Source organism: Rattus rattus, chromosome 7 (assembly GCF_011064425.1).
Source record: "Rattus rattus isolate New Zealand chromosome 7, Rrattus_CSIRO_v1, whole genome shotgun sequence".
Classification (NCBI taxonomy): Eukaryota; Metazoa; Chordata; class Mammalia; order Rodentia; family Muridae; genus Rattus; species Rattus rattus.
Window position 1 is genome coordinate 33,294,700 of NC_046160.1, and position 16,647 is coordinate 33,311,346.

The following is a 16,647-nucleotide window of genomic DNA, read 5'->3' on the forward strand; positions in this document are numbered from 1 at the left end:
CTTGTGCCTTGTATTTCCTGTAGGAGAGTAATGTACAAGCTCTGGAAATCCTGCTGACATACCATGGCTCTGATCTGCTACCTCATCGCCTTGCTATCCTCTCCAACTTCCCAGAAACCACCTCTCCCCACGAATACGCTGTTCTGTTGCCGGAGGCTTGGTAAGCCACTGTGTTTTTCGATTATGGTTTGTGTATGTGTGTGTGTACATGGGTGTGTATGTGTGTGTATATTTAATGTAGACACCTTACATTTCAAAAAACAATCTTTTAAAATGTAGTTAAAATGAGCAAAAATATATTTATGAAGATAGGGTCATCTTCACATGACTTGTTTTCTGACTGAGAGCAATGCTTGGGCTAAGTGTGTGCTTGGACTAGTTATCTCTTTCAGAAACTGAACTGAGGTTCTGACAAGACAGGGGACACTGCCACGTCTGCATCCTGTGCTAGTGCACAGCCCTTTCCCTGACGGACATCCCAGAGAGGAAGGGGGATTCCGAGTACTTTAGTTGGACTAGTGCTCTTTATGTCACATCAAGGATGTTTGATAAATGGTCATAGCAGGGCATCTGTTCCCTAAGCCTGTGTAGACATCAGGTCCCAGAATTACCACCTTTTCTCCATGTATTTACTTATTCACTTTGCCTCTCCATTACTGTCCCATTGCCCTCCTTCCTCCCCTACACAGTCCCTTCCCTCCCCTTCTCTTTTGAGAGTGTAAGCCCTCCCTGGATATCCCCAACCCTGGCACAGCAGGTCTCTGCAGGACTTGTCTCACCTGCTCCCTGAGGCCAGACTGGACAGCCGGGTTACAGGAAAAGATCCACAGACAGGAAACAGTTTTAGAGACAGTTCCCACTCCAGTTGTTGGGGGACTCACATACCACTTATGATCTCCTGGAGACTAATATTTCTTTTTATTTCTTTTATTTTTACTTTTAGTTTGATTTTTGAGATAAGAGTCTCACTAAGGAGCTCTTGCTTGCCTGGAACTCACCTTGACAGCCTCCAGGACAGCCTTCAGCCTGCAATGATCCTGCCCCTAAGGCTCCTGAGTACTGGGATTATAGGTCAGCGTGACACAGGGCACACTGACTCTCCTTTTTTTTTTTTTTGGTTCTTTTTTTCGGAGTTGGGGACCGAACCCAGGGCCTTGCGCTTCCTAGGCAAGCGCTCTACCACTGAGCTAAATCCCCAACCCCCACACTGACTCTCCTTAAAGACAACACCAGGGGGACTGTGTAAAGCCGGTCCTTCCACTGAAGTAAGAGGCTTAGGTGTGCTCAGGGAGTGGAGGAAGCTCTGTGTGAGTGAAAGAGACTATGGCTTGTAGTGATTTCTCAGTTATGGAGTGTCGGAATGAAAAGAGAATCAGTTAAGGATGACTAGGGATTAGTATGAAACAGAGGTAAAACAGGAGAGAGACAAGCGAGTGAAGGGAGAGCAGGAAGAACAGGTGAGGGGCAGCTCCAGCTCTCGGCACAGTGGAAGCAGAAGGAACATTGGGGAGCAGCTCACTCCCAGAGCCCAGTCAGTGCAGCACTGAGGGCCAAGTCGGGGCTGCATCCCCGTGCTAGCCTGTGCCCTTTGGGGGAGTCAGTCTTAGCAGAGAAGAACAAAGCAGTGCAGCAAGCAGCATTGATTGTCTGAGACCTTGCCTGAATGTAGGTCCTGCGTGGCCATGCTGCCCCTTAAAGGGCTCTTGGGCTGGCGTTTCCTGATCATCTCTGTGTATAAGGCTTCCCATGTCTATTTTTGTCTTTTGATGAGAGTGGGTGGTTAGTGGGTCAGACAGCGGGTACTCTGTTAATCTGGGATTTAATTTGAACGAATTGAATATATTGTTATTCTTTCCCAGAAAGTGTCCTAGAAAAGTTGTCAGTATTCATTTGAAGGGTTTTGAGTACAATGTACAGTTTGCTTGCCAGGTCTGGCAGTATGGCCCTTGCCTGTAACATCTGTTTGTCTGTCCCGTGAGCCTGCTCTGTCCCTCTTCAACCAGACTGCTCTTCATGAGGTAACTGGGAGGGCTCAGGAGAGGTGCTGAAGTGACTATCGCTGCTCATCAACAGTGGGATTGTGCACCCCAGTACAATCTTACTTCTGGAGTAGATATTGCACTGGCCAAGCTGGCATGGTTCTAATTAGCCAGTGGTTTTGTAAAGAATTACTTTCCATTTCGGTTATGTAGGGATGTGTGTTTGTGTGTGGGGGTGTGCTTGCAGATGTTTCTGGAGGCCGAATGTGTCTGATCCCTTGGAACTGGAGTTACAGGCAGTGATGAGGGTCCTGACATGGGTGCTGAAGCTGCATGGAGGTCCTGTGTAAGAGCAGCGAGTACTCTAAACCACTGAGCTCTCTAGCCCCTCATTAGCCAGTTCTGATTGATCAACTTTTATCAGGCTTGTGGTTGCAAAGCGGCTTATTTTGTATTGTATATTGTCACTCTTAAATCCTCAGGTGTCTATGACATTAATGAAGTGTCACCAAAGTAAGGCTTTGAAATATATTCTTCTTTGTCACAGGTGGTGTATCAGTTTATTAACTACCTATTTTATGTCATTTTTGTAAAAATATTTGCATTTTATATTTTGATTGGCTGTTTTAAAGTCCCAAAGTGACTTTTCTTAGTCTTTGTTAAGATCTTCGTTTGCTTAATAATAGAGATACTCATTACATTTAATTTTTCATAATTTTAAGTATCTATAGAATATTTAAGAAATTATTTTGTTTTCTTAGTCTAGATTTTTTTTTCTTTTTTGTTTTCCCACCCTTTCTTCCTGTGACATCTTTTCACAGTGATGACGGCTGACAGTGTAACTGGGTGACTTAGATGTCTGCGGTAGTAATGCAGCTGAGGGTGCCAAACCTCAGGATCTGGGTTACCTTCTTAGTGGCACTTCCGTCTTCTCTCTTGTAAAGGATGTGATTATAGCACTTTGTCCTTCCTGTTGTGAGAATGAAAAAAGGGAAGACTGTGCTAGCCTAGCATTTTTATTGTTGTGATAAAAACCACAAATAAATGTAGCTTGGGAAAAAAGGGTTTATTTCCTCTTACAATTTGTAGTCAATTGTCCAAGGAAGTCAGGGCAGGAGCTTTGAGGCAGGAACTGAAGCACAAACCTCGTGGAATTCTGCTTGCTGGGTTGCTCAGCCTGCTTTCTTACACACTGAAGGCCCACTTGCCCCTTCCCCATGTATGGTGGTGCTGCTGTGGCCTGAGCTCTTCTGCATTCTTTATCAGGTATCCAGGAAATGTCCCACCACCTTGCCTACAGCCCAGTCTGATGGAAGTGTTCTCAAATGAGCTTCCCTCTTCTCAGATGACTCCAGCTTATATCCAATTGACAGAACTTTCCAGACACGTGCGTGAAGAAGCCACCTAGACCAGTGCTCAAGTGCCTGCTGTTAGCAGCTGTTAACAGAGTTAGTTCTCTACTGAGGCTTTGGCCTTTTGTACTTCCAAGACACTGTATAACATTTACTGGCTTAGATTTCCTATTGGATTAAGTTTATATTCAGAAACATTGGAAAAAATAGAGAATTCCTGTGTTCTGTTAGTCTGGATTTCCATGTCCATATGTATTAATGATACATATAGAGCACACATTCCAGAATAAGAAATTAGTGACTTATTATTTTGGTGTATTGGGGAACATGCATTACTAAAAACCTTTGCATCGTGAAGATCATTCAAAGAGACTGTAGCAACTTCAGGATGTGTTAGGGAAATGAAGTTAGTGGCATTGGTGCGGTGATGGAAAGGAAGCAGCTAGTCAAGCTCCTAGCATGGTTTGATATGTGTGAGCTGACACGCACCACACATAGTACCAAACCGTGGCTCTGGCAGGACAGAGAAAGAGCTTCCGTTCAGAGGCCAGAACCAAGTTACTTGCAGGCTGTGAGTTTTAGACCCTAGAAGGAGGAGGTGACAGAAACCTGATGGAAACTGGAAATTCCAGGAATGGTTGGAATGGCATCTGATGTTCTGATTGGAAGAGGAAGCTGGTTGCCTTTGAGGAGTATTCATGGATGTGGGGAACAATATGTCTGATTGGCTGACTGTTGTTTCGTGTTTAGTGCCTCAAGGATAGCTATGACTACAACCATGTAAAATTGCCAACTTATGCTTAAAACATAAGATTCTCTTGGTGGGGAGTTATAAACTGAAAGTATAGTTCTTTAGCGTGGACTTTGTGGATGGTAGCATTTTGCCTCACTGTCAAAAGGCTTGACATGGCTGAAGCATCCTGCAGAGATCAGTATCACAGAATGGTTATCTGTATGTTGTTTGCTAGTGTATCAATTTATGGGGATACATTTACATTTGAAGCCATTGTAGCCAATCATTATACAATACAGTGAAGTAGATACAGATTTATTCATCTAGTGTTTTACTGATACCTCGTTTTTGTTGGAACAGACCTTCCAAGACCAGTACATTGTAGACAGACCTCATTCACTTGAATTTTAAAAAATTATTTTGACATTTTTTATGTACAAATATACAAGTATTTTGTCTGTATGTATGCATTTATACACACACACATATATACACAAATATACACATATATTAAAATACACATACACACACACACACACACACACACACACACACACACACACACACACACACACACATACACCCCACTGGCATGCCTGGTGCCTATGGAGACCATACCCTCAGAACCAGAGTTACAAATGGTTGTGAGTTGTCAGGTGGGTATTGGGAGTTTAACCCAGGTCTGGTGCAAAAGCAGCAGGTTCTCTTAACTATTGAGTCATTCATTTCTCCAGCCCCTTCCTGACCTTTTAACACATGGAAGTACGTTTTTTACTTAAATATATGAACAATTTTAACATGTTTACTAGTTAATAAAATATTCATTATGATATATTCCTGAATAACCACAAGAATAGACAATATTTATTTTGTATTATTATTGCAAAATATGTATAGTGTGAGTTTTGGGATTTTGTTCATGGAGTAGGATGTCTGCTGCACTTCCTTCTTATAATCCAGGAAACTGACTGAGGCAGCTGGAAGGGTGTGTGTCTATGGAGATTTAGTGAGATCACTTGGCACTTGAAGGTTTGATTCTGAAAAGGGTGCTGTCCCATGCAGAAGGACTGTGAATGGTCACGGTTATGCAGATGTTTCCCTTTTGTTTTCCCTTTTGCTTTACTGGTTTTTTTTTTTTTTTTTTATTAATGATGTATTTCCACATTTCTGATTTCTATTTATGGTTAGTTCCTCAACAATTCATATGCCCATATTACCAAGGCTAAGTGTAAACATGACTAAGTGAGCAATTTTAGAACAGGTTTGATTATATTAAATTGACTTACTTATATTTTAAATTAAATTGATTAACTCTATATTTTAAATTATTAGTACAATTTTTGATGGGGAGAGTTGAGACAAAGTCTTGCTATGTAGTCTATGCTGGCCTTGAATTCACTGGGTGGCTCAGGCTAGCCTGACTTGTGCTCCTCCTGCCTTAGCCTACTCAGTGCTGGGATTGTAGGCACGTACCAAAAAGCCCGACTCCAACTCATTTATACAACGTTTATCACTGTATCATTAATAGCAATCTGCAGGTCTCTGAAATGCAGCAGTTGAAACATGTTCAATGAAGTCAGCTTTGACTCTAGGCAAATTTCATCAGAATGCAAAACACTATTTTTATTTTCCTTAAAAAGCAACAGGAGATCTTTTCACATTTCATACTTCATACTTATTTCATACTTATTCCAACTGTCCTTTTTCTACTCAGACTTTCCAAAATCACACACTGGATTTTCAAGGCTTAGATTCAAACTTTGGTGTCTGTGGATGTAATTTTATAGTTTTATAAGTATTCTGGAAGGTTGTTTGTTATAAAGAATATATTAATGGTATCTTGTGCAGGAGTTTTTGATTTAGTTTTCAGTTTTAATCTTTTTTCATTGAAACATAACTAGTCATGAGTATATATGAGTACATATGAATATATATGGCTATTTGTGAGTATATATGACTCACTTAAAAGCTAAGATCGTTCTAAATTATTTTATTTCCTTTGAAAAGACAGCTTAAAGAATACTTGAATTACATAAGACTTTGTGTTTTTCAGTAGAAGTTTTAGCTAGGTTTTTTTTTGTGTGTGTGTTTTATAAATAGACATTTTATTAGCTTTGCTAGGTAGCTAGAAATATGAATACCATATATTCTTCTCCAGATAAATTATAATCTAGTAGAGAAGGCCAGCCTAACAATCTGTAAGATGAGCGTGTGGAGTGAGCCAAAGGCCCTGTGGGGAATGGCCCTCGTCAGGCTGATGACCGACATGGCGGAAGGAGAGAATTGACTCCACATGTTATCCTTTGACCCCTACAGTGGAGTCATGCCCCAATACATACACATACATGTATAAATAGTAAAATATAATACAAATTTAAATGATTCTTCCACACCAGGAATACAGATAAGGTTAGAGATAGGAGAGACTGTTTTTCACTGCAAAGGAATCAGGAAAAGAATTTCTTGAGGGTCAGAAAAAGCTTCTTGGAAAGGGCAAGGTTTGGATCTAAGCCTTGAAAATCCAGTGTTGTGTGATTTTGGAAAGTCTGAGTAGAAAAGGGACAGTTGGAATAAGCATTTAATCTGAGACTGCTCATGTACCCAGCAGTGTTCTGTCACTGATTGACAAGGTGCTATTAATGTCCTCAGATAAATGCCTAGTTGAGAATGAATCAGCAACAGGCTTAGTGGTTTATAATTTCAGCCCTTGATAGCCCAGTGAATGGAAAGTGCATAGCCTGGGTTACAATGAGGGGAAAAAAAATGTAATTTCCAAGAAAGAAGTACAAAATCTTAGTTTTCTTATGTTTTATGTAGCCTAGTGTTTCCACTATTAATGTTTTGTCCTGAACTTCTCAAAAGGTTTTTGTGTCCTCCTAGTTTATTGTGTCTGTCTTCTCAGTGTCTTCATTGTTCTAATAAAATAGTGCCTATGGGAAGATCACATTACATTTTACTTTTTTTTTCTTTTTTGATTCTCAAGAAAAACATAGAAATATTGTTTCCTTTAAGAGGAAACTTTGATCAGTTATCTCCTAATTGCATACCCTCTTGTATAGATTGTCCCTCTATTGCTGTGAGCAGAGAGTAAAGTGGCTGTGTTTTGGGTGTGTCTTAAGCAGTGGCCTCTGAGGCAAAAGTCAGTAGAGAGGAGCAGTCTCTATAAATGGACTGTGCTAGCCATTCTGAATCTAAGATATAGATCATCTTGGCTGTGGGTCTGGCTGGAGGATTGTTGACCTGCCCATATCTTGTTAGGGTGGGTACTTGAGACGTTGGCTGGATTCATTTTTGTCCTCCTATTATTTAAAGGGAAAATGAGTTTGGGGCACTTTCTCTGAGTAAGAAGATAAAAACCAATATTTCAAAGTAAATGTTGCAATATGAGCTTGTCAGTATTGCTGATGTCAGCTGTCTGGGATGCTGGTAATTACTTAAAAAATTAATGTGTGGTAACTAATTTATTTTCTCTTACCAAATATCTCAAGATTGAGGTTAGAACATTTGTTTGTATTTTGTATTCTTATTATGCATATACAGTTTTCATGGCATACTCCTAAAATAAGCAGAAAGGGGATTATTATCAGACATTTCTGGGCAGTCATGACTCCGGCTTGGAAACTGGAGTTAAGAGATCTGTTTGCATTACTGCTTTAGAGTAACTAGGAAGAAGCTTCTGCTTTCATTTGGAGCTGAGGTTGTTTGAGAAGCACCTGCACCTTGCTGGTTTGTTTTTAAGCTTATGCTTTCCCCTAAAAAGATGGATTAGTAGGCCTAGTGCTATTGATTGCTACAAAATTAGACTTTTCATGGAGATAACACTTTTCTTTCCTATTCATTTTCTTATAAACTTGAGTGACTTTACCAATGGCTTTGGAACATGTGACCTTCAGAAAGAGTAGAACATACTCTGAATGGCTGAATCGCCTCAGCAAAATGGTTCCTATAATTCTTTTTGATCACACAATGTCTTTGCTAGTCAAGATTTTATTAATATGTAAATACTTGTCAGTAACAGCAGTTTGTCTTTATCCTACTATATTTAATTAACATATAAATAACCCTGAGAAACACTTTCTTCAACTTTTGATATAGGGAAGTCCGTTTAAACATTGTATTTGTAATAAGAAAAATGCTATTAGGAATCAAATTCATATTTGGTAATAGAATACATTAAGGTGTTTTGCTTGCTTTGTGTAAGAATAAATAATTATTCTTAAAAACTTGGATACTGTGCATAAAAACTGTGGAAAAATTCCATGGCATATATAGACTGGGCTCATGACTTGGTGAGTGATGTGGAAAGATGGTGGGTTGCTGTACTGCAAATTGGAGAGCTTTCTAGTTCAGAGATCAGTGGGGCTGATCCTGGCCAGCCAGGCTACTTTTGGAAACCCTAGATCCAAGCACTTTCGTGGTGTTCAGTGGATGGTGACAGTGCTCACAGTCAGGGTGAAGTATGCCCAGTGAGGCTGTTGGTCACAGCAGACGCTGAAGTTCTCCCAGTGAGGCTGAGGAATTCGTAGGGAAGCAGTTGCACACAGTGAAGATGAGGAGCCCACAGTGAGGCTGAGGCGTTTATATCCAGAGTAAGAAGCACACGGTGAGGCCAAGGAGCTCACAGGGAGGCTGAGGTTCACACAGGGAGTGGGAAGTGCTCCTGGTGATGCTGAGGAGCGCACAGGGAGGTGAGGTGCTCATAGTGAGGCTGAGGTGCTCCCAGTGAGGAGTTGATCAAAGCAGAGGCTGAGGAGCTCTTTTTAAAAATTAGGGCTAGAGGTGGTAATGGTGGAAGATACCAGTTTTATTTTAGTGATATCTCTACTCTTTTGCTGTTCCTTGTTTTGTTGATATTAATCATCTTATATAGAACACTCTTAATTATATAACTGATTTTTTTTTTTTTGGGAAGTTTTGTGGTAGATATCCAATTGGACTTTGTGCCATTTCCTTAACTTTAAAAATAATTTTTTTCCAAATTAGTACTTTGAAATATTCAAATCATTTCAAAATTAAAACTTCATTTTTATACATGGTTTTAAGCATTGGTTAGGGAGACCAGGCCTTTTTGGGAATTATCAATATGGTATTAGAGCTTATGATTCAGTAGATCTTGCAATGTTAACTAAAATCATATGTATCTTATATTTACTATTTAGGAAAAACCTTCTTGCTGGTGAGAAAAATAACAATATGTTGATAAAGGTTAGTACTGAACATTTACTGCGTGCTGGGAGTCATTTAGGAACTTTTTAAGTACTAATTTAATTTTCTGCAGGCTTGGACTCAGAGTGATGCCTTTGTGCAGGCCTTTTCTGTCTTGCTGCTATGCGTGGTAACAGGCTTTGTGATGCTTTCCCACCAGGTGTATGATCAACTGGACTTGTTTAGTGATGATAACCCCAATGGAGTTACACATGTGGTCCCGAATTATCATTACTTTGGAGGGTTTATTTACTAGAACATTTTCTTCTTTGCTAAATGATAGAAAGAAACACAAGTCCACATGTTAAAACCAGTGCCTAAGAGGTAGCAATTAGTAGCAATACACTGTCTACCCAGCCTTTGTTTCTGAGGCATATAACATAGACAAAAGAACTTTTGGAAGTCTGTTTTTTATATAGTTTGCTTGAAATAAAACATTTATATTTAGTGCAAGAAGTATTTGGTGAGAGGATTATTGAGTATAATAGAACTTATTATATTCATTGCCTTCCTGCTGACAGATAAATGCTACCTTCAAATGAAACCAGCATAGTTAATTATTCAGAAAAAACATAGGAACAAGGCTTTAATACAAAGAATCCTAAAGTCAAGCAAAAGCAGGCATTGCTTTGTAAAGAGAAAATTTCAATTACTAGTTGTGTGTGTGTGTGTATGTGTGTGTGTACTTGTATTGTTACTTAAAATTATGTGTGTGTATGTATACACACACGCACACACACATACACACACATAATTTTAAGTAACAATGATGCATTTAAATTTTGGACTTCAAATAGAGTATGAAAAAGAGTAAGATGAAACAAAGAAGGCATATGAATGTGCCACTTTGTGTTCTAGTGCTTGCCTTAAAGGCATCATGGTTAGCTGACCCTTTACAGCTCTGGGTAACAGCAGTAGGATTTCTCATGGTTTTTGAACTCTTAATTTCACATAATTCATTGGCGAGTGTCTTCCATGGTTAGAAGTGTAGAGGAAAGCAAAATGAATGAGAGTTTTCTCTAAAGTCCCCTAAATCTCATTCTGTTTACCTTGTGCATAAGTGTGTTGTTTCGAGTTGTGAAGAATGGCTAGAATGTTGCTTTCCTCATCACAGTGACAGAAGCTTGACGCTGCACAGAGCGAAGATTTAGTCTGGCTTATAGTCCATCATGGCAGGAGGGGATGAATCAGTAGCTGGGTTTATCATCATGGAGAAGAGGAAGGGGACAGACATAGAAAAAGACAGAGATGACCACCCACTTTTTTTCCAGCAGACCCTACCTCCTAAAGGGTTCTGTGTTTCCCCAAGCTGTTGGTATTAACTGGGGACCAAATGTCCCAGTGCATGAGCCTGTGGGGTCATTTTCCATCTGAACGGTAGCGGTGAGCTTTAGACGTGAATCTATTCTGGTCCTCCCCTCCCCATGTAACATACAGAGAGATACTCACCTGCCTTTAAAACCAACATACACATACATTCCAAGCACTTATGCTCCCAGGCATTGTGAACCAGCTCTGTAGCTTTGCCTTCCGTCAGTATAGGGTTAGGATGCCATTCCTTACCTCACTCTGACCTGTAAGTCTGTCCTGTATAAGTCGCTGACATGTCTTTTATTACGAATAGAGCATTCTTCCTGTCGCCATATTATAGTTCTCACTTTTTATGTTTTCCATTAGAATGCTTTTAAAATTCTTTGTTGCTCTGGTAATTATTTAACTCCATAACCGCAGATTGTTTAGAGTCTGCTAAATACCAGGTACTGTTTTGGTTTCTAAGGATGTAGCAGTAGACAAAATAAATAAAGACCGTGCCGTCGCAGTTACTTTTTGAGTTGCTGTGGTTACATACTCTGAGACAAGCAAACTAAGGGAGGAATGGTTTATTTGGCTCTTAATTGGTAGATACAACCCATCGTGGCCAAGGAGTCAAGGCTGTAGGAGCTTGAAGCAACTGGTCACGTTGACTCCACAGTCAGGAAGCAGAAAGTGGTTGATTAATGCTTGTGCTCAGTTCACCCCTCTTTTTCATAAGATCTAGTATACTAGGGTATGGGGCCACACGTGGTGTCTGGGACTTTGAGACAGACTCTTACTATGTAGCCAGAGATCACCTAGAGTCTTCTGCCTGAGGCTTCGAAGGGATGGGCCTGTAGCCATGTGTGGCTTTTGTTTTTTATTGTGTAAACACTGGTAATCAGATATGAAATTAAATCATGTTTTGTCAAAATTCATTTCCTAGACTAGACATATGTGTGTGTGTGTGTATGTGTGTATAAATATATATGTGTGTGTGTATATGTACACATATACATGTATAATTATGGGAAGGTAAAGAAATAATATAGCTGGGACTGAGTGGAGGCATTGCACATGAATTAAAATCATTGTGTACTGCCATCGCGAGCGCTCAGTAAATGCTCAGGGGTGCTCCTGCTCATCGCAGCAGTGCTAAGGAGCGGGGCTGGTTTTGCTTGGATGGTACAGTAAAGCATATCATTGCTAACAGGGCTCTCCAGGTCTGCCTTTCAGTTTGAGCCACTGTGCAGAACTTATTTTTATTGTTTTAATGGGTTTCCTAGCCACCTTATTCAAAAAAGACCCATACAAGTGTCTGACAGTTTTCTAGAGTACATTGTGCATTAATCTCGCCTGGCTGACGGCCTGCCCTTACTAATCATTGTAGTAAGAACTCTTGGGTCTAATCTATTCTCTGTGTGGAAAATACAAATAGCAGCTTGTGATACATTTTTTTTTTCTGAAATTCTTTGTGAAAACGTTTTGTGTAGCGTAGGGAACCGTGTCCGCCTTCATTGGAAAGTTGTAATAGCTGCCGAGATGTATTCTTCCTCCTCGTTCTCGAGTCATTGCACTAATTTGTTGTTAACGTGGCAGAGTAGACATTATCGTCATCTCCATCCAAAATGTTATCTTTCTCACTTTTCATTGCAGCGTTTTGCAATAAAATATTTCTGACATGTAAAGAAATATAATAGTCTATTTGGTGACAAATGGATAATACCTATGGCTTTTGCCCTGTGTCAGCATCTGAATCTTTCCAAAATTTAAAAATCTGAGCATAAATACGTTCACATTATGTCTTTGACACTTGGTTTACTAGTCTAGTCTATTATGTATCCACTGAAAAGCTGTACTTTTAGCATAGCATCTGCCTAGCTTATGTAATAGTTGGAGGACCCAGACTCTGGTTAATTTGTTCTGGCAACACCTGGTGGCACGAAGCTGTGATGAACCATTATTGCTCCTTCCCTGACCTCATCAGATCTGCCTCCCGCTGAACCTCCATGCTCTCCTGTTCCTTTCCATATGAAGACCAGTCTCTTTACCAGTGTCATTTCCCAGCTTGTGGAGTGGTTCTTCACGACTTAACAGAAGGGCATTTGGTTCTTTCTCTGGGGCTGTGTTACATTTAAGGAAAGTGCCAGAATTCTTAGTCTGTAAGAAAGTGTATTTCAGAACCAAAACCAAACCCAAGCATTTCACCGAACTACATAACCAGGCTATTCAAAGTTCTTTTTAAAAGTTTTATCTTTATTCTTAATTGAGCATGTTTCTATCTCGTACACAGATCTGTGGCTGTTGGAGTTCAAGGGGACTCCACAGACAATGGGTAAAGCACTGCAACTGCTTCAGTTTTCTGTGACTGCTGATTCAGAGCAAACTGCTCTCTGTGTTACTATGTTGTGCTCACTCACTCTGTTTTCACTTAGACTGTTTTTTTTCAAACATATCGTTTGTGCATCTGTGTGCACAAGGTACATATGGAAATTAGAGGGCAGTTGTGAGGTGTGAGTTCTCTCCTTCCCATGGATTCCCATGGGAATTGGTGATAGCATCCAGTTGTATGTGGCTGTTTAAATTGACTTTCATAATAGTAAGTAAAGTTAAAATTAACTTTCTTAGTATCTGTTGTCTTAATTTAGAGGTTAATGTATGCCCATGGAACTAGTGAGCTGCTGTACTAGGATGACACACACAGACCGTTTCCATAGTTACTGGAATCTCAGATTACTGCAATAGATGGCTGTGTGTATGCAGAAGACCAGGTTGAAATGAAACATACAGTGCAGGCTTTGATCATTCTTTAGACATGAGTGAATACACGCTCATCGTATCCTTTAACTCATCAATGCATTTTTTTTTTTTTTTGGTATTTTCCTTTTAAATAGTTTAAGGATAAAAAAAGAGCAATGTCCTTTAAAAAAAAAAAACCTCACATGCTGTTTCCACTCTGTCATATACCATGTAAAATAGCATGAACAATGATCCTCATGGCTGTACCTCTTATGTATTTCTAGTCCTATGCCTTATGAAGCTAAGTAGTTTGTATTTTAAAAGCTAAGGTGTTTTTGTTTTGTTTTGTTTTTTAATTTTAGCTGGAACAATGACTCCTTGATGATCATCCCTTGGGCTGAGCAGAAACACCGAGCTGAAGACTGGTGTGAGGAACTGGAGTGCAGGCTAGTATGGCCAGCACAAGGTGGCTTGTTTCTTTGTAGCATAGCTCAATAGGTGGCCCTGTGAAAACCTATGACACACGCAGTCCTACGTGGGGATGTTGTGTAGTCCAGAGTGTTTTAGAGGAGTTAAAAATAACAGTAATGACTTGGGATATACTAAAATTTTCAATGAGAAAATGCCAGTCATTAAAAGGGAGCTGTTTAAGCAATGATCTTATTACAACTCTTTACTTTCAGATGTATTCTTAGTTAAATTTTAGTTCTCATATTTCAAAGACTGTACTTAGGAAACCCTTAGCACATGGAGGTGTCAAGTGCATACAAGGTGGGGGGAGTTGCAGTAGTGAGGTGTGGGGATACTGTCAGTATGAGGCACATTTGAATCCCTGTAGTCTCCTCTTATCAGAAATGGGGGTGGGCCCTTTACTTTTCCTTCTCCTTTGCCTCCATTCCACGAGACAAGGTGCTTATCCTCTGGGCCTGCAGCCTGCTAGTTGAGTTCCCAGTCCTCCATGTTGCTGGATGTCAGGCAGAGCATCCGGCAGATGTCTGGACAGGGGATGATGAAGTAGTGCTCCAAAGATCCAGCCTCGTAGAGCTTGTATACCACTGGCCTCCCCTTCATGTAGAAGTTTATAGATTTTTCTTTTCTTTTTGGAGAAACGAAGTAGTTTCTAGATCCTGAGGTATGGTCCTCAACGGCTTGGGCTCTAACTGGGCACAGTGGAGCTAACAAACGAATAGGACCTGTCACATCCATTGAGGTTTCTTTACATCTGAGGATAGATTCTGCTGGATGAAACAAACTGAGGAGGAAAACATACAGTAGAATAGCGACAATAAAGAGGAGATATCCTGCAGAAAGTAGAAAATTCCAAAAGTTATAACTAATGTAATCCAGGAGGCAAGTTGGTGTGATTTGTACAAATAAAATAAATGAATAAAAATCATAGCCAGCATGTTCTAGTGGACAACCCACTGCATGGCCACATGATGGCCCTCATTATCTCAGTGAGTCACACCACAGAAGGACTTTACAGTGGGAGGAAGAGAGGGATGGACTGACCAGAATGCATTGCAGATGCAGATAAAGTTGTCAAGAAAAAGAACAAAATCTTAAAACAGCCTAAGTCAATACCATAGGATTGTATAAAATAGGTACAGGACTAAGAGAACTTGCTTGGGGAGTTCCAAAATAGAACAGTATGCAAAAACTTGACAGGAGTCTAAGGCAGACTCAGAATCAAGGTGAGCAATCAATTAGGAACTAGAATAAATATACAGAGCTAGAATATAATGTCAAATATGTAATAAGACAAGCCTACTATTCAATTAATAGACACTAAAAAGACACAGATGATAGAGGAGACAAATTTAAGAATAATTAGAATTGGAAGGCTTTGAATTTTCAGATTGAAATATTCTTTAAAGCATTTCACCCTGAGATTCTAGGCTATCAACAATATGTTCTTTTAAAGAGAGTGACCCCCTTTCATGAAAGGAATTCAAAATCAGAGTGACCTGGAATATGGATGGAATGTGGTTGGAGGGGAGGGGATGGAAGGAGGGAGGGAGGGAGGGAGGGAGAGGGAAGAGGAGGGGTAGGGCAGGGGAGGAGATGGGGAGGGGAGGGAGGAAAGGGAAGAGGAGGGGTAGGGGAAGGGAGGAGAGGGGGAGGGGAGGGGAGAGACTGCTCACTGAGTAGAGAGCTGGGAGTGCCAGTGTTCAGTGTTTCATAGTGCTGGATGTCTAGCAAGGACTATGGAAAAGGAACATTCAGAAAAGGTGAGAAGAACCCTGGCTCTATAGCACATGCATTTCCTGGAGAACGCAGTGCTTTCCCATCAAAGAGCCTGAGGGGTGACAAGGGAGGGATGGAAAGAACATCACAGGGACTCAGTGTTGCTGCTGCCTATTTGTCTGACCCAAATGGTGACATTGTGTGCAGTACTAGGGAGGAATCTATGGTAAGTGTGTTGATTACACTAGGGTAGGGGTTGAGTAAAGGACTTCTCTGTGAATGGAGCACTCTTGCAACATGAGGTACATGCACAGTAAGTGGTCTCAGGTATCGGGATATGCTGCCCCAGCATTCATGGGCTTTCTGGGCCTGAGCAGATACTCAGCTGTTAAGAATCTCAGCAAAACATAGTGACTGTAAATAAAATTAAGGACCTGATATGTGCAATTTGCATAATATGCCATTATTTTCATGAATAAAAGGGGCATTTTAAAACGGTCTACCCATGCTTCAGAACCTTTGCTGATGGGTTTGTCCAGATTTGGTTTTAAGCTCCACGCTGTTTAGCACTCACACTGTCATCTGTGCAGTTACAGCAGCTCACTTGACCCAGAAGGTAGTCAGTCACCCACGCCTCCCTGTACCAACAGTCCTTGTAACTTGTGATTCACATGTAGGCTCCTCTAGGAGGTCTCATCCACACAGCTGACAGGATGCTGTCAGGAGCCTGTGCTGTGTAAGAGCAGTGCACTGCTGCCCTGCTGGGGCCTGGGACAAGTGCACTGTCAACACAAATGAAGTGCATTTCTTATTTCCATGAAAACTGAAAGCAAGATTTCCTAATTCCAGTTCCAGCTGGAATCTTTCCAGAACAGTTCCTGGCCGAAACTGCTTGGCTTTGAACTGGGCTGGCAGAAGCAGCCAGTTGTGTGTGTTCTGTTAAAGCTTCCCAGCCTTTGTTACTACCTATCTGACTGAGCCGTGCCATAGTAGTTTTGATTCACTTTCCATTCAGAATTTTGAAGTCAGATAAACCAGTGGGAAAATGCTAAGTTTCTCCAAGTGCCCCATTAACCTGCAAGTTTTCATGTGCACGTGAGAAAGTACCTGCTCCCACAGACACCCCATGGCTTTAACTTGCTCTCTTCTCATCCCAGGG

At 40.7% G+C, this 16,647-nt stretch overlaps 1 protein-coding gene across 1 annotated transcript in view; it reads left to right on the forward strand.

Moving 5' to 3' along the window:
- Nbas (NBAS subunit of NRZ tethering complex) overlaps positions 1-16,647 on the forward strand; it is a 367,894-nt gene that overhangs the window by 80,566 nt on the left and 270,681 nt on the right. The window contains 2 exon segments of the mRNA XM_032907488.1: positions 24-160; positions 13,664-13,747. Of these exon segments, the coding sequence (XP_032763379.1) occupies positions 24-160; positions 13,664-13,747 (221 nt within the window).